The following is a 19734-nucleotide window of genomic DNA, read 5'->3' as shown; positions in this document are numbered from 1 at the left end:
ACTGCACTTAAATATACTTAAGAGATAGACAATGGTGTCAATGCAATGCAATGCAGCTATATTAAATGCAATGGTTACAATGAAGATCTATGAATAGATCTATGCTTGTCCTAGATGAATATCTATCTCGGGAAGAGAGAGAGATGCTGAATGCTGATGCTGACTGAATGTTCCCTAGCTGATGATGTGAATGAACTGAATGATGCGACTTTGCTTATATATGTTTTGCTGCTCCTAGTTGGTTGTACCTACTGCTGTCAGCCAGTCATCAGGATCTTCACGACTTCATGAAATGCTTTAAGTGCTGCTGTCGGCTGCTGCCCAGGCCCCGTCGGTTGGTTCCACAGTCCACGACTTAATGTTTACATGCCCTAAATGCTCATGATACCTTGTGTGCTGCTGTTGGGGCTGTAACAGTCCCATACACATGCTGCACATGCTGTAAATGCCTTGGATAATACTTGAATGCCTTTACTTAATGATCTGCTTAATGCTTATGAGTGCTAAGAATGCCATGTCACTTGCACACCTACTGGGTGTGCACGTGACATTTCCCTCTGCTAAACCTTTGTTGGGTGGTACACCTGGCAACCTTTCGACTCCTCTGCTGATGCTCCTCCACTAAAACCACTGCCCCACTTTGTCTTCTTTTGTCGGAACCGAGGTTGACTGTAGGAGTTGAATCCTTTGAGCCAAAGACTTCTCCACTGTGGGAACTACATGGCAAACGCTGATAAATCTGCTTGGAAATACTTGAGTCACCACTAACCTGTCTGTGGAATCCTTCCACACACCATCTCCGTCGTTCTTGAACTTCTTAACCTCCTGAGGTGATGTTGGAGCCAACTTCCTTCTTCTTATGTGGAAGAGAACCCCTTGCTGCGAGTTGAAGTCCAAAACTCCATTTACTCCTTTGATGATGGATGTCATTCTTCCCCAGAAAAACTCATGGGTAAAACCTGTATGCCTTGCATATGCGAGATGCTAGACTGACTGCTAGGATGACTACTATGCTGATGCAAGCCATGTGTAACCCTATATGCTATGCAAGAATGCAGATGGATGGGTTACTGATGCATGCCTAAAAGGTGAAAATCGTAAGGATGGCGTGCAAGATCTTGAGAACTGGAATTAATTGAGCGGAAGTGACTAACATGCTGACTTACTAAATGACTCATGGAATGAACGTGAACTAAGGCTGCTTACCCTGTAAAGCTCTGATACCAATGTGACATGCGAGTGATTGACCGTAGTAAAACAACCTTAGGCTTAACGAAATTGCACTTAAATACACTTAAGAGATAGACAATGTTGTCAATGCAATTTAATGCACCTATATGGTTCTCATATCCCTTAATAAGGATGAGGTGTACCCTTCTCAACCACATCATGACTCTTGTCTCCTAGCCACATGCCAATCAGGTGTGTTTACATGAATAAGGTATGGTAGAGGTTTTAACACCCCCCCTCAATGCTACCATGCATTGGACCATTCTACACCACCCTACATTTTATAGACATGCCTTTATAATGGTAGGCATTTTACAAAGAGAGTTACAAAATGATGTTTTAACTGAAAAGTTGGACTAAAGAATTCCATCCGGTAATTTTGGAGAAGAGGCATTTACAAAGTTACTTGCCTCCTTATTACCGCTCGTGCACTCACGAGTAAGATGACCCATCTCCCCACACTTGCCACACTTTTGCTTCTGAGGGTCCTTTTTAAAGCACTTCGACTCGGTATGGCCCTTCTTCTTGCAGAAGGTGCAAAGAACTTGATTCTTGGTCATCATAGCTAAGGTCTGAGAGGTGGAGGTAGAGGTAGATGCTGATGCACGATCCCGCACTTTGTTTTCTTCTTCCAAGAGGGCTGAAATACACCCTTCAAGTGTTGGTGACGGCAAGTTCTTCAAGGTGGTGACTAGAGAGTCATACTCGGCCAGCGTACTTCTGAGGACGGCTATTGTGTCATCATCATCGACTTTACAATCGATAGACGCAAGCTGGGCCATTCCCCCCAAAGGGGGACGTCCAAGATAAAGACCCGTGTACACCACACAGTAGCTAATCACAAGAGGCACAAGACAAGCACTTGACTAAAGGATCTTGGTCACATTAGCCTTTAGCTTTTTGAATGCGTACATAGCACCTACCTTGGCATTTTATAGAAATGCAAGGTTCTCATATTCCTCAATAAGGATGAGGTGTACCCTTCTCAACCACATCATGACTCTTCTCTCCTAGCCACATGCCAATAAGGTGATTTTACATGAATAAGGTATGGCAGAGGTTTTAACAACTCTCGCCTTACACCATCGCATAGCTTGCCAATCAACACTCCATCGGGTGGATCTCGTTGCCATCAATGCCTATCACCAGCCACCCCTCCATGGCACTGCCCGGTTGCATCCCCGTCCCATACCTGCCATCAGCTCTCCCTCGTCCATCGCTAGGAGCCCTGTCTCTACTCACTGCCAGCACCACTAATGCCGTCCTCATCCATTGCATCAACACTCCCTCTCGATCAACCAATTTTTCCCGACAGCTTTGGCTCCCCACGCCACCTATCCTACAACACCAACATGGCTACTACACCCACCTTCCCCGCTGTTATAGCTCCCTCCCTTGCCCCTTCTTCTTCTTCGGCTTCCCTTCCCCTGCCTGCCTCCGTGGTGCCACTGCCATGGATGCACCGCCTTTGGTAGCCACTCGTAGGACACTCCTTCCTGCCGCTACAGTTTCCTCTGAGCCTGGCTCCCCTATGTTCCCCTCCCCTTCTGCATCTTCCTCGGGTTCCGCTAAAGATACCTTATGCACCGGCCCCACTTTCCGGACCAACTGTTCATTGTCTTCCTCCCAGTTGTCCACCCCTTGTCAGATTGCTCCCTCTCCAAGCACCAATCATTATAGCTTCTTATCTATCTCCAAGAGCCATCCTCCGTCATGGCCCTCCCTCTACACCCTCTTCACCTCCATGGAACTCTCCACACCGGACTGCCTCTTACCCAGTTAAGCATCGATATCACTAACCTCCTCACGGGTAACCCCCCCCCTAAACCTAAACCTCTCGCATTCACCACCTTTATGCCCTCTTCCAATATTACTTCCTCTTCCGCGAGCCGCCTCAACCACCGCGCTCTCTCCAATCTGCCTTAGCCACAAAGCTTTTTTTCTGTCTTTGCACCACACACCATCGGTACGAAGTGCTATCGTATGCCAGTCCCGACTGTTGGGGTAAAGGCATTATGCCCACCCTTATAGTGTGTACAAGCCCATAAGTTATAGTACATAGTACACTTAGTACTTTTAATGTACTAAGTGCACTATGTGTACTAGTGCAATATACATGTGTGATAGGGGAGTCACACACTCAATGCTTGAGTTGACTTATCCCCACAACTATTCTCTCTCTCTCTCTCTCTCTCCCTTGTCTCTCTGTGTATGTCTCCCACATGAATAACTCTAAGCCTAAATCTCTCACATTCAACTGGTATCAGAGCTTAGGTTGTTGTCTTGATCCTCTTCCTTCTCCCTAGAGCCGTCAATTTTTGCTGCCCTGCATTGGAGGTGTGTGAAGCGAAGGCTACAGAGGTGAAACCTGCTGTTGGCTAACTTTGGGTGTTGCAGGTGTCAGCTGACAGGCAGCGCAGCAAAGTGCTGCACAGCAGGTCGACTAGGGGTTGACGATTAGAGCTACGCGTAGCAAACCACAAGGCTGCGAAGTGCAGGCAGGCTTGCTCGTAGGCGTGGTGGTGGTCCGCGTGAATAAGCAAGGCGTTAGACGCCTGTCCACAGGCGTGTCAGCGCTGCGCAGCCAGGCACCTACAGCAGCAGCCGTTGGTCCACAAGGCGCACGGCAAGTGGACTCCGTGGGGAAGCGTGTCAGCATTGGGCGTTAGACGGCGTAGAGCTACCGGTCGGAGGCGGCGTCAACGAACGAACACGTGTCCCCATGAAGGCGAGCCCGTAGCGAACACACAAGGCTTTGGTCGACGGCTGGCTACGAGGGGAACCTAGGCGCAGCCACAAGGCGTCAACAGGCGGACGGTGCTCAGCTCCACGTCACCTTCTCCAAGGCGCCGTCTACTGTGTTGCCCACGAGGAGAGCTACGCAGCCCACACGCTGCCTGCTGAGGAGAGCTACGCAGCCCAGCCATCCGTACAGCTGCAGGCACATAAGCATCAACACAAGCAACTCCCGATTCAGCAACATCAGCAAGAAGCCCCCCCCTTTTCTGCAACAGCATCAACACAACTAAAATTCAGCCTGTAAGTCAGAGAAAAAAATCAAAAAATTACTTGAGGTATTTGCATCAATTTTTGGAATTTGCATGTCCAATTTGCAATTGAGCAGGTACAATTATCAATTGAGCAGGTACAGGTGCCAAATTGCTCAAATTTTGAGCGAAATTGGCAAAATTGGGTGACATTGGTCACAATCAGGATCAATTTGCAGGAAATTGGATGTCGAAATTTGGGGCTTTTGATGTAATTGTGCAATTAAGCATTCATACATGCTGTATGATGTGAGAAATCGCACATTCGGGCAAAATTGCAGCAAATTGCAGTGCAAATCAAGGGGCTTTTGTGCGGATTAAGTTGATTTGCATGCACTCGCAGTTGATTTGCAGGCACTCGCAGTTGATGCTTTGGGCAATGTGTTGATGCCTGACAAGCACTCAATGTGCCTGTAAATCAAGGGGCTTTCATGTATTGGATGTATATGTGGCCAGGGGGAAGCATTGTGAAGACTCTGGATGCCTTCATGTGCGTCAATGTACCATGTGTGATCGGCAATTGATCTTAAATCAAGGGGCTTTTCAAGATTTTATGCTTGTTAAGCTTGGCAAAGCAGCAGGCAAGACTTTTATGCTTTGAATCCTCAGAAATCAGCTTGTAGTCAAGGGGCTTTTGTCCAATTTCTGTTCGGGACTGTTGTATGCAGTGTTCGGGACTGTAAAAGTCTGATTTTCACTCATTTGGATAGCCAGGAGAGCATTTATTGCTACTGTACCTGTTGGTACAGATTTGGTACAGCTTTGTACAAGTTTTGGCATGGTTGCACATTGATTTGAGTGAACAAAAGGCTCAATTTCAGCTGCTGTACTTTCCAGTACAGATTTGGTACATCATTGGTGTTGTCCTAAATCTGCAGCAACCAGATTTTGGTGATTTCATCACATAAAGTGGGAGTAGAGTTGCATTTGTGCTTCCGCAGTGGGAGATATACTTTGGGAGAACAACTGTGAGCACTTTGTGTGCTTTTGGTGCAGTGTTTGCACATTTTGCAAGGAGTCAGGCATTGACAGGTTGCATATTGCTATGGCAACCACAGGTGAGAGCTCTTCATTGCTTCACATCAAGAAGCTTGAAGGCTCACATAACTATGATATTTGGCAAACCCAGTGCTATAATGTGTTGCTCCAGAAAAAGCAGCACAAGCCTATCAAAGAAAGGAGTGTAATGCCCGCTTCTCTTACTGCTGAAGAGTGGGAAGATATGGATGAGCTGGCAAGATCTACTATCATGTTGTCTGTGTCAGACTCTTTACTTTTTAGCATTCGTGAAGAGAAGACAGCTTGGGGAATGTGGCAGAGATTGCAGGACTTGTATGCCCAGCAAAGTGCCTCAAGCAAAGTGTATTGGTTGAAGAAACTCATAGGTCTTCAGATGAAGGAAGGGGCGTCTATGGCAGCCCATCTAAATGAGTTTAATGGTATTGTCAGCCAAGTCATTAATCAAAAGTTGGCAATGGACGATGAGTTCAAAGCCACTTTTCTCTTATGCACTTTGCCAGAGAGTTGGGACACATTCAGGACAGCCACTAGCAATTCGAATGCTATGCTGTCATATGCAGATGTTGAGGGTGCTCTTCTTCAAGAAGAGATGAACAGGAAAAACAACTCTGTTGGAAAGTCAAATGCAATGAATGCACGTGGGAGATCCCAGCAAAGGGGTAAAAGCCAAGAACGGGGAAGGAGCAAGTCTCGCTCCAAAAAGGACTTGGAATGCCATTATTGTGGCAAGAAGGGACACATTAAAAAGCAATGCTACAAATGGAAAAATGATCAAAAAGAAAAGGGAAAAGGCAAAGACAAAGACAATGATGAAGCCAAAGATGTAAAGCCAAAGGGCAAAAGTGGAGTCAAGATTGAAGAAATCAATGTGTCACATGCAGGTGACAGTGAGGATGAGGTCCTATTTACGTCTTCACTTGATGCCCATTCACTTCTTACAGGTGGTCATGGTATGCACTCATGGATCATTGATTCAGGTGCCTCCTTTCATGTCACAGGTTGCAGAGACTTGTTTGTCAGGTATACTGCTGGCAACGAAGGAGTGGTTTATTTGGGTGACAACCATGCATGCAAGATTCTTGGCAGAGGTGATGTGAGGCTTGTGTTTTCAGATGGCTCACAGCTTATGCTCCATGATGTCAGGCATGTGCCTGAGATCAAGAAGAACCTGCTTTCTACTGGACAGCTTGATGATGCTGATTATGTTACCACATTTGGTCGTGGAAAGTGGAAGATTAGTAAGGGCTCACTGGTTGTTGCCAGAGGCTCTAAGGTGGACACTCTTTACTTCATGCATGCAGGTGTTTGTCACCATGCTAATGTAAATGCAACCGAGCTGCCGGAAATCTCTATGTGGCATAGCCGGTTGGGACACATGAGTGTCAAAGGAATGGAGCAATTGTCTCGTTTGGGTTACTTGCCTTCTCTAAAGTTTTCAAGTTTTCAGTTTTGTGAGCATTGTATATATGGCAGGCAACTCCAGTGCCCCCACAAGAAAGCTCTTGGACAGAAAGATGCTCAGTTAGAGCTTGTGCATACAGATGTATGTGAGATGCCTCAGCTTTCTTTGGGAGGGGCAAAATATTTTGTGTCATTTATTGATGACGCCACACGCAAGGTGTGGGTTTATCCTCTTCGTTTGAAGAGTGATACATTCTCAGTGTTTCAGAAGTTTGTTGCTCATGTTGAGAATCAAACTGGCAAAACATTGAAGGCTTTGCGTTCCGACAATGGTTGAGAGTATATGTCCAAACAGTTTCAGGACTTTTGTGATGCTAAAGGCATCAAGAGGGAGCTCTCTACTCCTTATGATCCTCCACAAAACGGGACAGCAGAGAGGATGAACAGGACCATTCAGGAGAAGGTCCGTTCTATGTTGTCACATGCTGCATTACCTCATGGTTTTTGGGCTGAAGCTGTTATGACAGCCGTTCACCTTATAAACAGGTCACCTAACACGAGGCTTGGTGGGAAAGTGCCAGAAGAAGTATGGACAGGGAAGCCTCTGTCATACAAGCACTTGAGAGTGTTTGGTTGCGTTGCGTACATGCACATACGCAGGGAAATGCGCACCAAACTTGATCCTAAGTCTCACAAATGCATATTCCTAGGATATGGTGACAGAGGTGAAATGGGGTATAGACTTTGGGATCCCGTGAATAGAAAGATTATACGTAGCAATGATGTCATTTTTGATGAAACATGCATGTATAAGGAGCTTGCAAGGCAACAAGAGCCTGGCAGAGACATCAGATAAGGCTCTATGGGAGCGTTCCATGAAGTCAGAGATGGATTCTCTGCACAAAAATGGAACATGGAAGTTGGTGCATTTGCCTAGAGGCAAGAAGGTTTTGCCTTGCAAGTGGGTTTACAGGCTCAAAGTTGCACCTCATGCAAAGCCAAGATACAAAGCCAGGTTAGTGGCTAAGGGCTTCAAGCAGGAATATGGTGTGGACTTTGATGAGATCTTCTCTCCAGTGGTCAAAATGACCACACTTAGAGCTGTATTAGCTTTGGTTGCTCATGATGATCTGGATTTGATTCAGATGGATGTGAAGACTGCTTTTCTTCACGGTGATCTCCATGAGGAGATATATATGCAATAGCCAGAGGGTTATGCAGTAAGTGGAAAGGAGAAGCTTGTATGCAAGCTGAAAAAGAGTCTTTATGCATGCACCAAGAGAATGGTATCATAAATTTGATACATTCATGAAATTCCAAAATTTTAGGAGAAGTGACATAGATCACTGCTTGTATACCAAGAAAGCTTTGGATGGCAGTCTATTGATCCTCATCTTGTATGTTGATGATATGTTGATTGCTGGAAAATCTCGTAAAGAGATGGATGCCTTGAAGAAGAGGCTGCATCAAACCTTTGATATGAAGGATTTGGGTGATGCAAATCACATTTTGGGTATGCGGATACTTCGGGACAGAAATCAGCATGTGTTGTATTTGTCTCAGAAGGAATACATTGGCAAAGTTTTGCAGAGGTTCAATATGGACGGGGGGAAGAAGACTAGTACTCCTTTGCCTCCATATGTGAAACTCAGTGCTATGGACGGCCCACAGTCAGATAGTGCCAGGGCTGATATGGCCAAGATTCCGTATGCTTCAGCTTGTGGCAGTCTCATGTATGCCATGGTTGCTACTAGGCCGGACATTGCATTTGCAGTGGGAGTGGTTTCTAGATACATGGCCAACCCTGGCAAGAAGCATTGGGAAGCAGTGAAAGGTGTCATGAGATACCTGAAGGGCACACAGGATATGTGCATTTGTTTTGGCAAACAGGATGCATTAGTGCATGGTTACACGGATTCGGATTATGCCGGTCATCCAGATAACCGGAAGTCTACTACCGGTTATGTGTTTACATTCACAGGAGGTGCTGTGTCATGGATATCCAGGATGAAGAAGTGCACTGCCTTATCTACTACAGAGGCCGAGTATATTGCAGCCACAGAGGCTTGCAAGGAGGCATTATGGCTATCTCGGATAGTGGTTGATTTGGGCTATACAGGGGATATTCCATTGTTGCATTGTGACAGTCAGAGTGCCATCCAGCTGGCAAAGAACCCTGTCTTTCATGCAAAGACGAAGCATGTGGATGTGAAGTATCACTTCATCAGAGAGGTGATAGAGAACAAGCAAATTCAGCTTGTTAAGATTCATACGGATGACAACCCGGCTGATCTGTTGACAAAGAGTTTGCCTCCGGAGCGGTTTGCTCATTGCAGACACTTGATGGGCATTGGATGAGGCCAGTTTCAGCCTTGATATGGCCTTGTATATTATCATGTACATGCTGATTTTTCTTTTCCTTCATTTAAGGGCACTTTACCTTTAAGTGGGAGGTTGTTGGGGTAAAGGCATTATGCCCACCCTTATAGTGTGTACAAGCCCATAAGTTATAGTACATAGTACACTTAGTACTTTAAATGTACTAAGTGCACTATGTGTACTAGTGCAATATACATGTGTGATAGGGGAGTCACACACTCAATGCTTGAGTTGACTTATCCCCACAACTATTCTCTCTCTCTCTCTCCCCCTTGTCTCTCTGTGTATGTCTCCCACATGAATAACTCTAACCCTAAATCTCTCCCATTCACCGACCTGCTATGGGACATTCTTCCCTTCACTCGGCTTTCCGATACCCTATATCTTTTCTCGGCCGGCTCTTGCTCGATGCTTGGTTCTGGCATTTGAAGAGATCCCTGGATATGCCGACGCACTCTAAATACCTGATGAACTACTTTTTGCTCCATTTGCAGGAACGGTGACGCCTGCAGCAAGCTCATGCTCAGGCCACTTCTCCACTGCCCAGTAGCACCATGCCACCTCCTTACTGCTTTTCAAATAGAAATCACCCAGGCCAGGTCCTCCATGACTCACCTGCAACAGGAGGTCACACCACTACCAATAACAACTCTCCCAGGCACACTCGAACTTTGCCAAAAGATTACTGAGCTGCAGACTGCGCTCACGGCGTCCTGTAACCACCTTTCCTCCCAGGAGGCCGACATCGCGGATCTTCCTACTTTCCGTAACCAAGTGACCCAGTTCAATGCTGTCCGTCTTACTCTCTAGTCCCTGAGTGGCCTCTTCACCCCTCCATCTCCCTTGCTAGGTGCCACTCTGATCCGCAACATCGCTTCCCAGGGATTCTCCTCTACTGAACATCCCGGTGAGACCACTACTTCTGTAGCACTAGTGTAGTCCGTTGCATTTCATATATTTAGTTTGTTTTTTTGTTTTTTGTTTTTTGTGTTTTTTTTTTTTTGGTGTGTGTGTGTGGGGGGGGGTGGGGGGACAATATCCGTCATCCTTGTAAATACCATTATAATATGCAAAATTTCTCCTTATTTTATGTTCAGTTTTTTACATTCTTGTAAGTACACCCTTTATTTTCCATGCTCGGGCCTGTGGTGTTGCCCTCTTCCTACCTCTCCAACAGCTTGGCCTGTGTTGGCCTCTCCTTTCTCCTCCGATAACTTCTCAGTTGCATTCACCAGGATGGTGAATTGTTTAGTGGTGTGCGACTTGTAGTAGCAATGCCAGACTGCCTTGACAAGTGTCGAGATGACAAGTGTTCAGCTGACAAGAGTTCATCTAACAAGTGTTCGGCTAACAGGGGTCCAGCTGACAAAGTGACGTCTACTTGCCATTTGCATTGACTATCCCCTACACACTTTTACTGGATCAGCGGTGCATTCCAGAACTTGCGTAGATGGCGCCACCAAATCGGAAATTAGCGGCTACTGCGCAATTACGCCTTAATCGGTGCCAAACGGTGCACCTACTGTGGGATGACCACTTGTATAAACATGTAACTCTGGGATTGCCAGAGAGGCTTTTGGAATGAATAAAAGTGTTAGTGTTTCGCTCTCAGGTTTTGTGTTGTATCTTGAGTCGTCTTGTTGATTGTCTATCTCTTATGTCACTGTCTAGTCTTGGGTGCACACACGATAAGCATAGTGTCTTGTCAAAGTTGTGTTAGTGCGTAGTGGAGCGGGGAACTGTAGGGTGCACGTCTTCCTAGTCAAGTAGCAACCCCTGCAGGGCATACTGCTATAGAGTGAACCTGTGACATAGACTAGTGTCACAAACCCTGCAACGTACACGTAGCCCAACAGTGGTCTTGTAACTTGGGGAGGGCAGGTTTCAGAGTCCAAATCCCTGTAGACTGCATTGGTATTTGTGAGCCTGTTGACCATGAGTTGTAACGCCTTCGGGTGGGAAGACCAAGCTTCCTCTGTGCGGGTACCTAATTGTGACATAAGAATCTACTCAATGGGAAAAAAAAAAGCATAGATGAGGGATACAAAGGTGGTTGGAACATAGAAAGCTGTATTTTTCTATGTGAAAGTGAGCCGTGGTGGTTGTTTCTCTAACAGAACTCTCTCCTGCCAACAGCTCCCGAGGATGCATGCAACGATTTCATGACCTACTCACTGGTATTGAGCTGTTTCTGCTATACTTGCTGCTACAGGAGAAAGCTACGCAAGCGGTTTAACATTGAGGTCATTGTCATCTAGATTTTTTCATTCCAAATTTGGGGTGCAACCACATCAAATGTATATTTGTATGGCCTTTTCTTGTAGCCCAAAGATTTAAACCTTCTTCAGGTTCATCTTTCATTGTGACCACATATTTCAGGTATTTAGTTCTTCAAAAACTCGTTGAGAACTGTACTTATCTTGCAGGGTGGATGCTGTGAAGATCTCTGCACACATGTTCTGTGCTTCTATTGTGCTCTTGTTCAAGAATGGCATGAGATTCTAGATCGGGATGGAGAAGGTATGCCATGCAATCACTTTTTTTTTTGCAGGCACCCAGGTCCCATCGAGATCTTGTGAGTTCGCTAGAGTTGCATTACAAAGCGCTTCAATATGCCAAGGCATCCATCCAGTGCATTCTTTTTGATGCAGTAGGAATTAGTCTACCAAACACCATCGAACATTATAATGAGTGTCCGATATGCGTGCTTTCTAGTGTGTTTAATAGCAGCAATATTTTGTTTGCTTCCATTGTGCAGGCATAAGCTTGAGCCCGCCCCCGTCTCAGAAGATGGAAAGAGATGGGTGAAAAACTGCAATATATTCTGATGTGTACATTCAATGCCATGCTGATACATAAGACCTTGTGTTACAATTGAGAAATCCTTATGCCTTGGAATAGGCTTCAGGCAGTGACACAGCACTATATGCAGTGTAGCCAATCATGCTACTATCCCAGAAGAGTACTCAGGTTGAAATTACACCTTATGTCCACTAGTAATCTGCATTCCTGGACTTTGCCTTCTTTTTGTAATGTTTTGATATAAAATAGGACTGTTGATTTATTTAAAAAAAAGATGGCAAGCTCCCCATGGATATCCGTATACCCTATTTGTCACCATCTTTTGACTTGGGTAGGATAGGGAGAGAAACATCCTCCACTTCTGAACGTGCTCAGGCATTATATTCAATCTTGATGCGTGGATCTTTTTGTATAGGATTTCAGAACTTGATTGGGTACATCAACCCCATAGTAAGATCTATCACTCAACAATGCAAGTGCCCTCATTTTTGTGCTTATGATGATAGCGAGACTGAAGCACAAGCAGCGAAATAGGTGCACCATCTTCATTTTTAAGTTGGTGTTATTATGAAGTTAGTGACCTGTGTGGGTACAAGCTACGCTATGATGATACATCAACTTACACACAGGGCCTAAGTAGCAGGGGCCTAAGGATGTATTCACCTAATTTTGCCTGCTAAGATGATGATGAGAATCTTCACATCCACTTAATCAATATGTTTAATTGAATCATAATTAAACCTGATTTTATTTAAATGTCTGTTGTATGCTACCTTATGCGGACTAGTTTATGAATGCAACGAACACTATCCAAAAAAATAGGTCTACTAACCCATGAGGAGCATGTCTTTCTTCAGGTACATTGTGTGCAATGCCAGGTTCCTCATGTTCTGGATAGACCCAGAGAGCTCCCACTCTCAGGCCTCACTGGGAGGCCTATGACATTAGAGACTCTGGCACTCGTACAAGAGCCACATAATTGAACAGAAGAAATAACTTTTCCACGTTCACGCTAAACCCGAAAAGAAGGGGAAAGGCCCAATACCAAGGCCGGGCAGCATGCGAAGGTAGGGTAGCAAAAAGAAAAGGCAGGCAGGGGGAAGAGGGCGCAGCATAGGGAGGAATGGCAAGCAGCAAAGGAGCAGAAGGGGGATGTAGGCGGGCAACAGAGAAGGGTGAGGCAGACAACAGAAGGGTTGCAACAAGTAAGGTGGGCAATAAGGGGGAAAGGCGGGCAGCACAGGGTTTGCAGGCAACTGGCAAAGCGGTAGCAGGCAGGCCAATGTGATTTGTTCTATTTTCTTTCTCTTCTATGATGAGATATTCGACTTTGGTCTCATAGGCCCATTGATGCTTAAATGTATCTCTCTTTCTTCTCCCTCTCCCTCCCTTTGTCTCTCTCTAACCAACAAAATCCGAGAATTCTCTTTAAAATCAAAGTTGACTTTCTACACACATATGCATATATTGCTTGGGTGAGCTTAGGATCATGAGGGACTCAATTGGCGAGTACATCTCACATGTCGATTACCTTGGTGCCCCTACTAGCTTACATGTTCAATAGAGCCCTTTGTAAAGGATTTCCACCCACCTGGTCCCCTATTCAACGTCACCTCCATCCTCAAACCTAGACATCCACTTGATCCTAATAATTACATGACAATCATGATTGGCCACACATTAGTGGCCAAACTCTATGGATCGGTGCTACAGGTGAAGCATAGTTCATTCTTCGTAGAGAGGCAAGGATGTAGAGCCTTTAGATAGGGGGGCTTTTGGAGGAGCTACTCTTCCTTTTATGGTATCTTCACCCTTCGTTCCATTGTCATGCATGAAGGCCTGACCAAAGCCAGGTTTGTCATCGATAGGGGCACTTTGCTAGGTATTACCCTAGGGCTAGGGATCATAAGAGATGGCACAAATGTGTCTCTTAGGCCACACATCCTAAGGCTATATCTAGTCTAGTGTTTTTAGCGTACCGCAAGGGGTGGTGAATTGTTTGTCATGGCCACTGTCGTGGTGGTGAGAATGCTAGGTCACATGCTCATGTATTGTAGAATGATAATGTATTAGGTTAGAGTGATGAAGCTACTGAGTCTCATGTTTGGAGAAGATTGATGCATTAGGCAAGAATGACTGTTGAGTCCTCCTTGTTGGGGTTGGGCTATGAAGAATGTACATGGCATGGGGGATCATGCAGATGCACACCAAGACATGTCGCCCTCTAAGAGGCTTTGCAGTATGTACATGGCATGGGGGATCACGAAGGTGCACACAAGGACATGTTACCCTCTTAAGAGGCTTTGCAAGATGTACAACATGATGTACATAGCATGGGGGATCATGAAGGTGCACACAAGGACATGTCACCCTCTTAAGAGGTTTTGTGGGGTGTACAACATGATGTATCTGATCATGATGCCTTGCAAGGCGCTCATGTATTGTACGCATATGTAGTGACTGTGCAGAGCAACTTTCCCCTCCTTCAGCATTATGAGAGGCGAGCACAAACACCGGCTAAATGTTTGCTTAAGTGCAGGGTCAAAACCACATATTTACCATGAGGATTGTGTCATGGAATGTGCAAGGCCTTGGAGGACTTCCTAGTTGGAGTAGGAAGCACCTTGTCAAGAACCAGCTCCATCGTGTTATTACATTTGGAACTATAGACACTAGCTAAGTGTTTGCTTAGTTCGAGGTCAAAACCACATCTTTACCACATTCCATGAAGATTGTCTCATGGAACGGGCACGGCCTCAGAGGGCTTCCTATCCATCGTAGTAGGAAGCGCCTCATCAAGGACTAGCTCCATCCTACTCTCACATGTGGAACTATGGATGTGCTCTTGCTTGTAGGAGCACAAATTGGATAGACACTAATGTGGTAAAACTAGTAAGATCCTTTCTGGCTACACATATTAGTCCTAGGTAGACGGGACCAAAGGGGGTGTTTGCATTTTTGTTGCAGCGTCCCTTATACCTCATGTTATTGGATATGGTGTTTTCACACCTGCTAGAGTGTAGTGGATTATGGTCATGCATGAGGGTCAGAAATTGGGCATCTTGAATATTCATGCACGTGTGAGAGGTGAGGGTGGCCTTTTGGGACACCAAATAGATAATTGGATAGTTGAAGGGGATTTCAACATGGTTGCGTAGCCCTCTGACAAAAAGGGTGGTGGTGAGGATATAACACACCCCTTGGAGAGAGCCTCATGGGAAAGATTCACACTCCTTCTATGACAGGGACTCTTAAGTAGAGGAGAACTTCCAAAAGAGAGGATTTTAACATGGTTAAGCAGCCCTTTGACAAAAATGGTGGCCGGGAGGGTATAACGCACCCCTTGGAGAGCTTCATGGGGAAATATGCTTTCCTTCTATGACAAGGACCATTGGATAGAGGATAACTTTGGGAGGAGGCCTAGCTATTTATCTTACTTTTGGCATAACGATAGAAGGAGGGATGGATGTATCTTACTCTTGGCATAATGGGATAGGTTTTATGTGGATAATTGGGCCCTGGATAGGGGAGGCACCATTGCTATCATGCCTGTTGGCACCACCGAGTTAGATAATTGCCTGATTTTTTTGTGCCTTAGGGATGGATGTATCTTATGCTTTATCTTACTCTTAGCATAACCGCAAGTGGGGATGGATGTATCTTGGCACACGATTGGATAGGTTTTATGTGGATGATTGGGGGCTAGATAGGGGAGGCACCATTCAATTGCTATCATGCTTGGCACCACCAAGTCATATCATTGCCCGGTTGTTTTGTACCTTAGGGAGTTGGGGACTCAATTGGGACCCCGTGTGTTTGTGTCCTTGATTCTCTCTATTTAGATGATGCAGAGATTTCACATGAGGTCTGAGAGATTTGGAGGTCATCTGCTGATGGTCCTGACCCTCCACAGAGAGTTGCTTTGGTCTTGGAGAGGACCAGCCATAGTATTATCATAATGTTACTTTGGTGAAGAAACATGAAGCCCTGGACAACAAGAGAGCTATTAGGCACATGATTGTTGCACTCTAGAGGGAACATGAGAATCATCCATAGTATCCTTGGATCCCAGACCTATTGTCTATAGTTAGGGAGAGTTGCAAATGGCCATGGATAGGGGGGTTGAGTTTTCATCTCATGGTAATGAGGCCTTTAGATGGGTGTGGCAGATGTAACAAAAACTTCTTCTCCGCACATGGGTCTACCCATAGTAGGGAATGTGAGATAGATGCATGAATCACATGGAGAGATTCATATTGAGCCAAATAAGTCCAAAAGTATTGTATCAAAGTTTTATCGAGTTTTGCTTTTTGTAGAGGCCTCCTCTCCACAGAGAGAAGTTGCACAGCAAGAAAATTGGGAGTGCATGCCTAGACTTATCATCATAGATGAGAAACACATATCATGGATGATGTGTTTCTCATTGGATGCCCCTTTCTTGAAAGATGGGCTAAGACATGCATTGCAAGCTCTTTCAAAAGGAAAATGCCCAAGGGATGATGGTCTCTCCCCCCTATCCCTTTTATACAGTTTTAGGACCATATTGGGGATGATATCACTGGTGCTTTTTATAGGTGATGTGGCGTACATGTATGATGTCCCCCTTTCTTATGGATGGTCTTATCCACCTTATCCCAAAAGGTGGAATAAGACCAACATCAACAAGTAGTCGAGGCCCATCAATTTACTTGGATCTGCATATAAATCTTAGCTAAAGCATTTAATATGAGGTTATCGCTAGTTCTTAAGGGTTATGATACACGAAATGGGTTTCTCCAAGGAAGGAGTATATTTGATACATCTTCTCATTTGGGAAGCTATGGAGTGGGTTAAATCTAGCTAGCAACCTCTTGCCATCCTCTTGCTGTTGTGGACTTAACACATATGATAGGGTGGACTACCAAGGCAAAGTGTTCCATACACCCCAGAAAGTGCAAGCTCCTTGATGAAAGTGTGGCTTTTACAATCTACCTTTGGTATGTGGTGCATGGAGTACCAGAAGAGCTCTCAAAGCAGGCAGGAGGAGAGGAGGAGTATCTTGAGGATCTGAGTGAAGCAGGGAGTCAGATGATGTTAAAAATCAAGATAAAGAGGTTGAGGAAAGATGTAGAGCAAGACATCAACATTGAGAAGGAGAGGGAAGAAGTTGTTGCTATATGGACCTTATTAGTTTAAGGTCAGAGTCATTGAAGACAACAGTTCATGATCAAGCTCTGGACATTGAGAACTCTAATCATGATGTTCCTTTGCTCCCAACTTTTAGGATTGAAGATGTGGAGTATGTTTTGTTATATGATATACAATGTATACTGAATTTGAGGAAGGACTATGCACTTGCAATGATTGCCTAGTCTTTTTTTTTTTCTGGATTCTGGGTTCATTGATGAGGATGATCCTTACATCTCTCTAGATGACAACTTTAACTCACAAGAGTCATTGGCTTTTTGTTTTGAGGATGCCACCAAGTTTGAGAAGAGTGAAGAGATGGATGATGTAACATTTAAGCAAGTGCAAAAGGATCTCAGATATGACATGCTTGGCAAGGACATAAAGACTGAAGAACCAACAGAGGACTCTATTGAAAGAAGTATTTTTCTTTGGTTAGATAAGCAATTGGAAGTAGATGAGAATATGAAGGTTTTTCTTTTTATATTTGAAGTTTCAGGTTGTCATGCTACAATATTTGTTCATTAAAGCTTTGTTTTTTTCATTTTAGTTGCGAATTGAAGATGAAAGCTTCCTTTTGAGATCATCTGGGAGCAGAGAGAGGCCTTTGTCAATCATCTAGTTTGTCACACTACATCAGCAAGCTATCATATGTAAAGATGCTGATTTATTACCGGCATTTCAACAATGATGGGGAAGTTACTATTTTCTTCTTGAAAAGTTTATCTAAATTTCTTGGAGGACATCCAATCAATAGTCTGTTGAGATATCGAGCTCGTCTAGTGAGGCGGTGGCCATTGATGACCCGCCTGGGGGATAGGTCCCACACTTACACCACTGGCATGGTTGGTGAGATCTTGGGTGATATGCGGCCAGTGGGATGACAGGCTGTGTGACAGCCATTCTAGAGACTGGCATAGTTATAGTGCCAGCTCATTTAGTCGGGTTCACATTATAGAGAACCCGTGTATGTATTTGGTTGAGTACCTTTTATATTGTGTGTACTCTTATTCTTGTATATGGTGTGTTGAGTGTTGAGTGAAGAAGAAGAAGATTTTCAGCCTCTCACCTTGTGTGTTCTCTATTAGGGTTTTGTGAGTGTGTGTGTGCTTGCAAGAGCTCAAGCTCTCTTCCCCCCTGCATCTTTTCATGGTATCTGAGCCTGGTTCGTGCTAAGGGCTGAGCTGCAAGCAAGAGAAACACAGGAAGCGGTACGAGGGTAAGAGCTTCAACTACTCTTCCCTATTGTGTTGGTGACTACACCCTTATCGGGAGCTCTACGGGAGGCACCGGCAAACGGTCTCTGATTGAGGAGCTTTCTTCACGGGAGTAAAGCTATAGGGCCGAAAATGCGTTTGGGACGCGTCTGGACCTCCGTTTTTCAGAAAGCAGGCGATTTCGAGCACTGCGGGTAAGTCATCGATTCTCTGCAGAACTCTGTTTTAAGAACTGCAGGAAGACAGATTGGCTGTGCAGACACTGTGGGTGCTGCAAAGAGGTCTACAGTTGCCATTGGGTGTATGTATGCACATTGAGGTCACTGGTTGTGACATTTGAGTGGACTACAGTACCGCTGTGCAGAAAATACAGCATTTGTGCAGGAAAAACCAAAGTGCAGTTTCTGGTAAAATTGTGTGTTTGGCAAGATGTCTAATGATGGCATAACACAGATTGTGGCTGAGAAGCTAGATAAGAATAACTTCCATGCTTGGAGGTCCAGGTTAACTAATTTCCTGATAGGAAAAGGCTATTGGGACTACATATAAGGTGAACATGAAGAGGCACCGGAGATACCGGACATAAATCCTACTGCTGCAGATGTGAAAGAGTTTAAAGACTGGAACCAAGGAGCCAGGAAGGTTATGTATTGGCTATCCATTAGTATACAGGACACCATGATTGGGCACATTCAGGATGCCAAGTCTCCCAAGGAGGCGTGGGACATCTTGGTAAAGCTTTATGAAACAAATACCAAGGCACGTAAGATACAGTTGAAGAATGAACTTCATATTGTGGAGAAAAAGAGCATGTCTGTGAATGACTATGCGTTGAAGATAAAGGGTATTGTGGAATCCCTTGCATCTATTGGTGTGTCAGTAGAAGATGATGACAAGGTGGAAGTCTGTCTACGTAGTCTCGAGCCACAATACAAGGCGTTTAAGACGTCTATTCAGACTCGGGAAAACATTTTCAACTTTACAGATTTGGTGTCTATGCTGATTATCGAAGAGAAGAGTTTGGATGAAGATTAACAGTCTTCACAAAAAGCAAAAACAGTTCAGAGCAACAGGCCTTCTACACGAGTTCAGGAAGAGGATGAGGTAGAGGAGGCCGTGGACGCGGTCAAGGAGGTGGCCGAACAAGTAATCAGAATTATGGTCAGCAGCAGCAGCAACAACGACAGTCCCAGAATCAACAACAACAACAACAACACGCAGGTGGAAGAGGCAAATTTAGAGGCAGGGGGAGTCAAAGAGGACGTGGAAATTGGCAAAGGCAGTACAATGATGCACGTGAATGCTATTATTGTGGTAAGACTGGACATGTGCAGGCAGAATGTTATAAGAGGCAGGCTGACATGCAAAATGGGAAAGTACAGCAAAACAACTATGCATCCTCAAGCAGAAATAATGAGGATAATGAAAGGTTGTTTGTTATGCAGCATGTTGTGAATGCCATGTCTGAAAAT

General features: G+C 44.9%; 1 protein-coding gene across 2 annotated transcripts in view; it reads left to right on the top strand.

The window, feature by feature from the left end:
- LOC147639859 (protein MID1-COMPLEMENTING ACTIVITY 1-like) overlaps positions 1-12582 on the top strand; it is a 76248-nt gene extending 63666 nt beyond the window's left edge. Inside the window, exons 5-7 of one of the 2 annotated variants that reach the window (XR_015262086.1) lie at positions 11214-11382; positions 11504-11597; positions 11836-11855. Coding sequence is in view for 1 of the 2 variants with exons in the window: in XM_086774740.1 (XP_086630866.1) it covers positions 11214-11320; positions 11504-11597; positions 11836-11885 (251 nt within the window). In the remaining variant the exon portion in view is untranslated. Of the gene's footprint in view, positions 1-11213; positions 11383-11503; positions 11598-11835 lie in introns of both variants that reach the window. The other variant, XM_086774740.1, reaches the window with a different exon arrangement.
- Positions 12583-19734: the final 7152 nt, after the last annotated feature.

The sequence above is a fragment of the Cibotium barometz genome, chromosome 3 (genome assembly GCF_041138505.1).
Source record: "Cibotium barometz isolate CiBa-2024 chromosome 3, ASM4113850v1, whole genome shotgun sequence".
NCBI lineage: Eukaryota > Viridiplantae > Streptophyta > Polypodiopsida > Cyatheales > Cibotiaceae > Cibotium > Cibotium barometz.
Note: the sequence above shows the minus strand (reverse complement) of the source record. Positions and strands in the feature narration are given on the sequence as shown.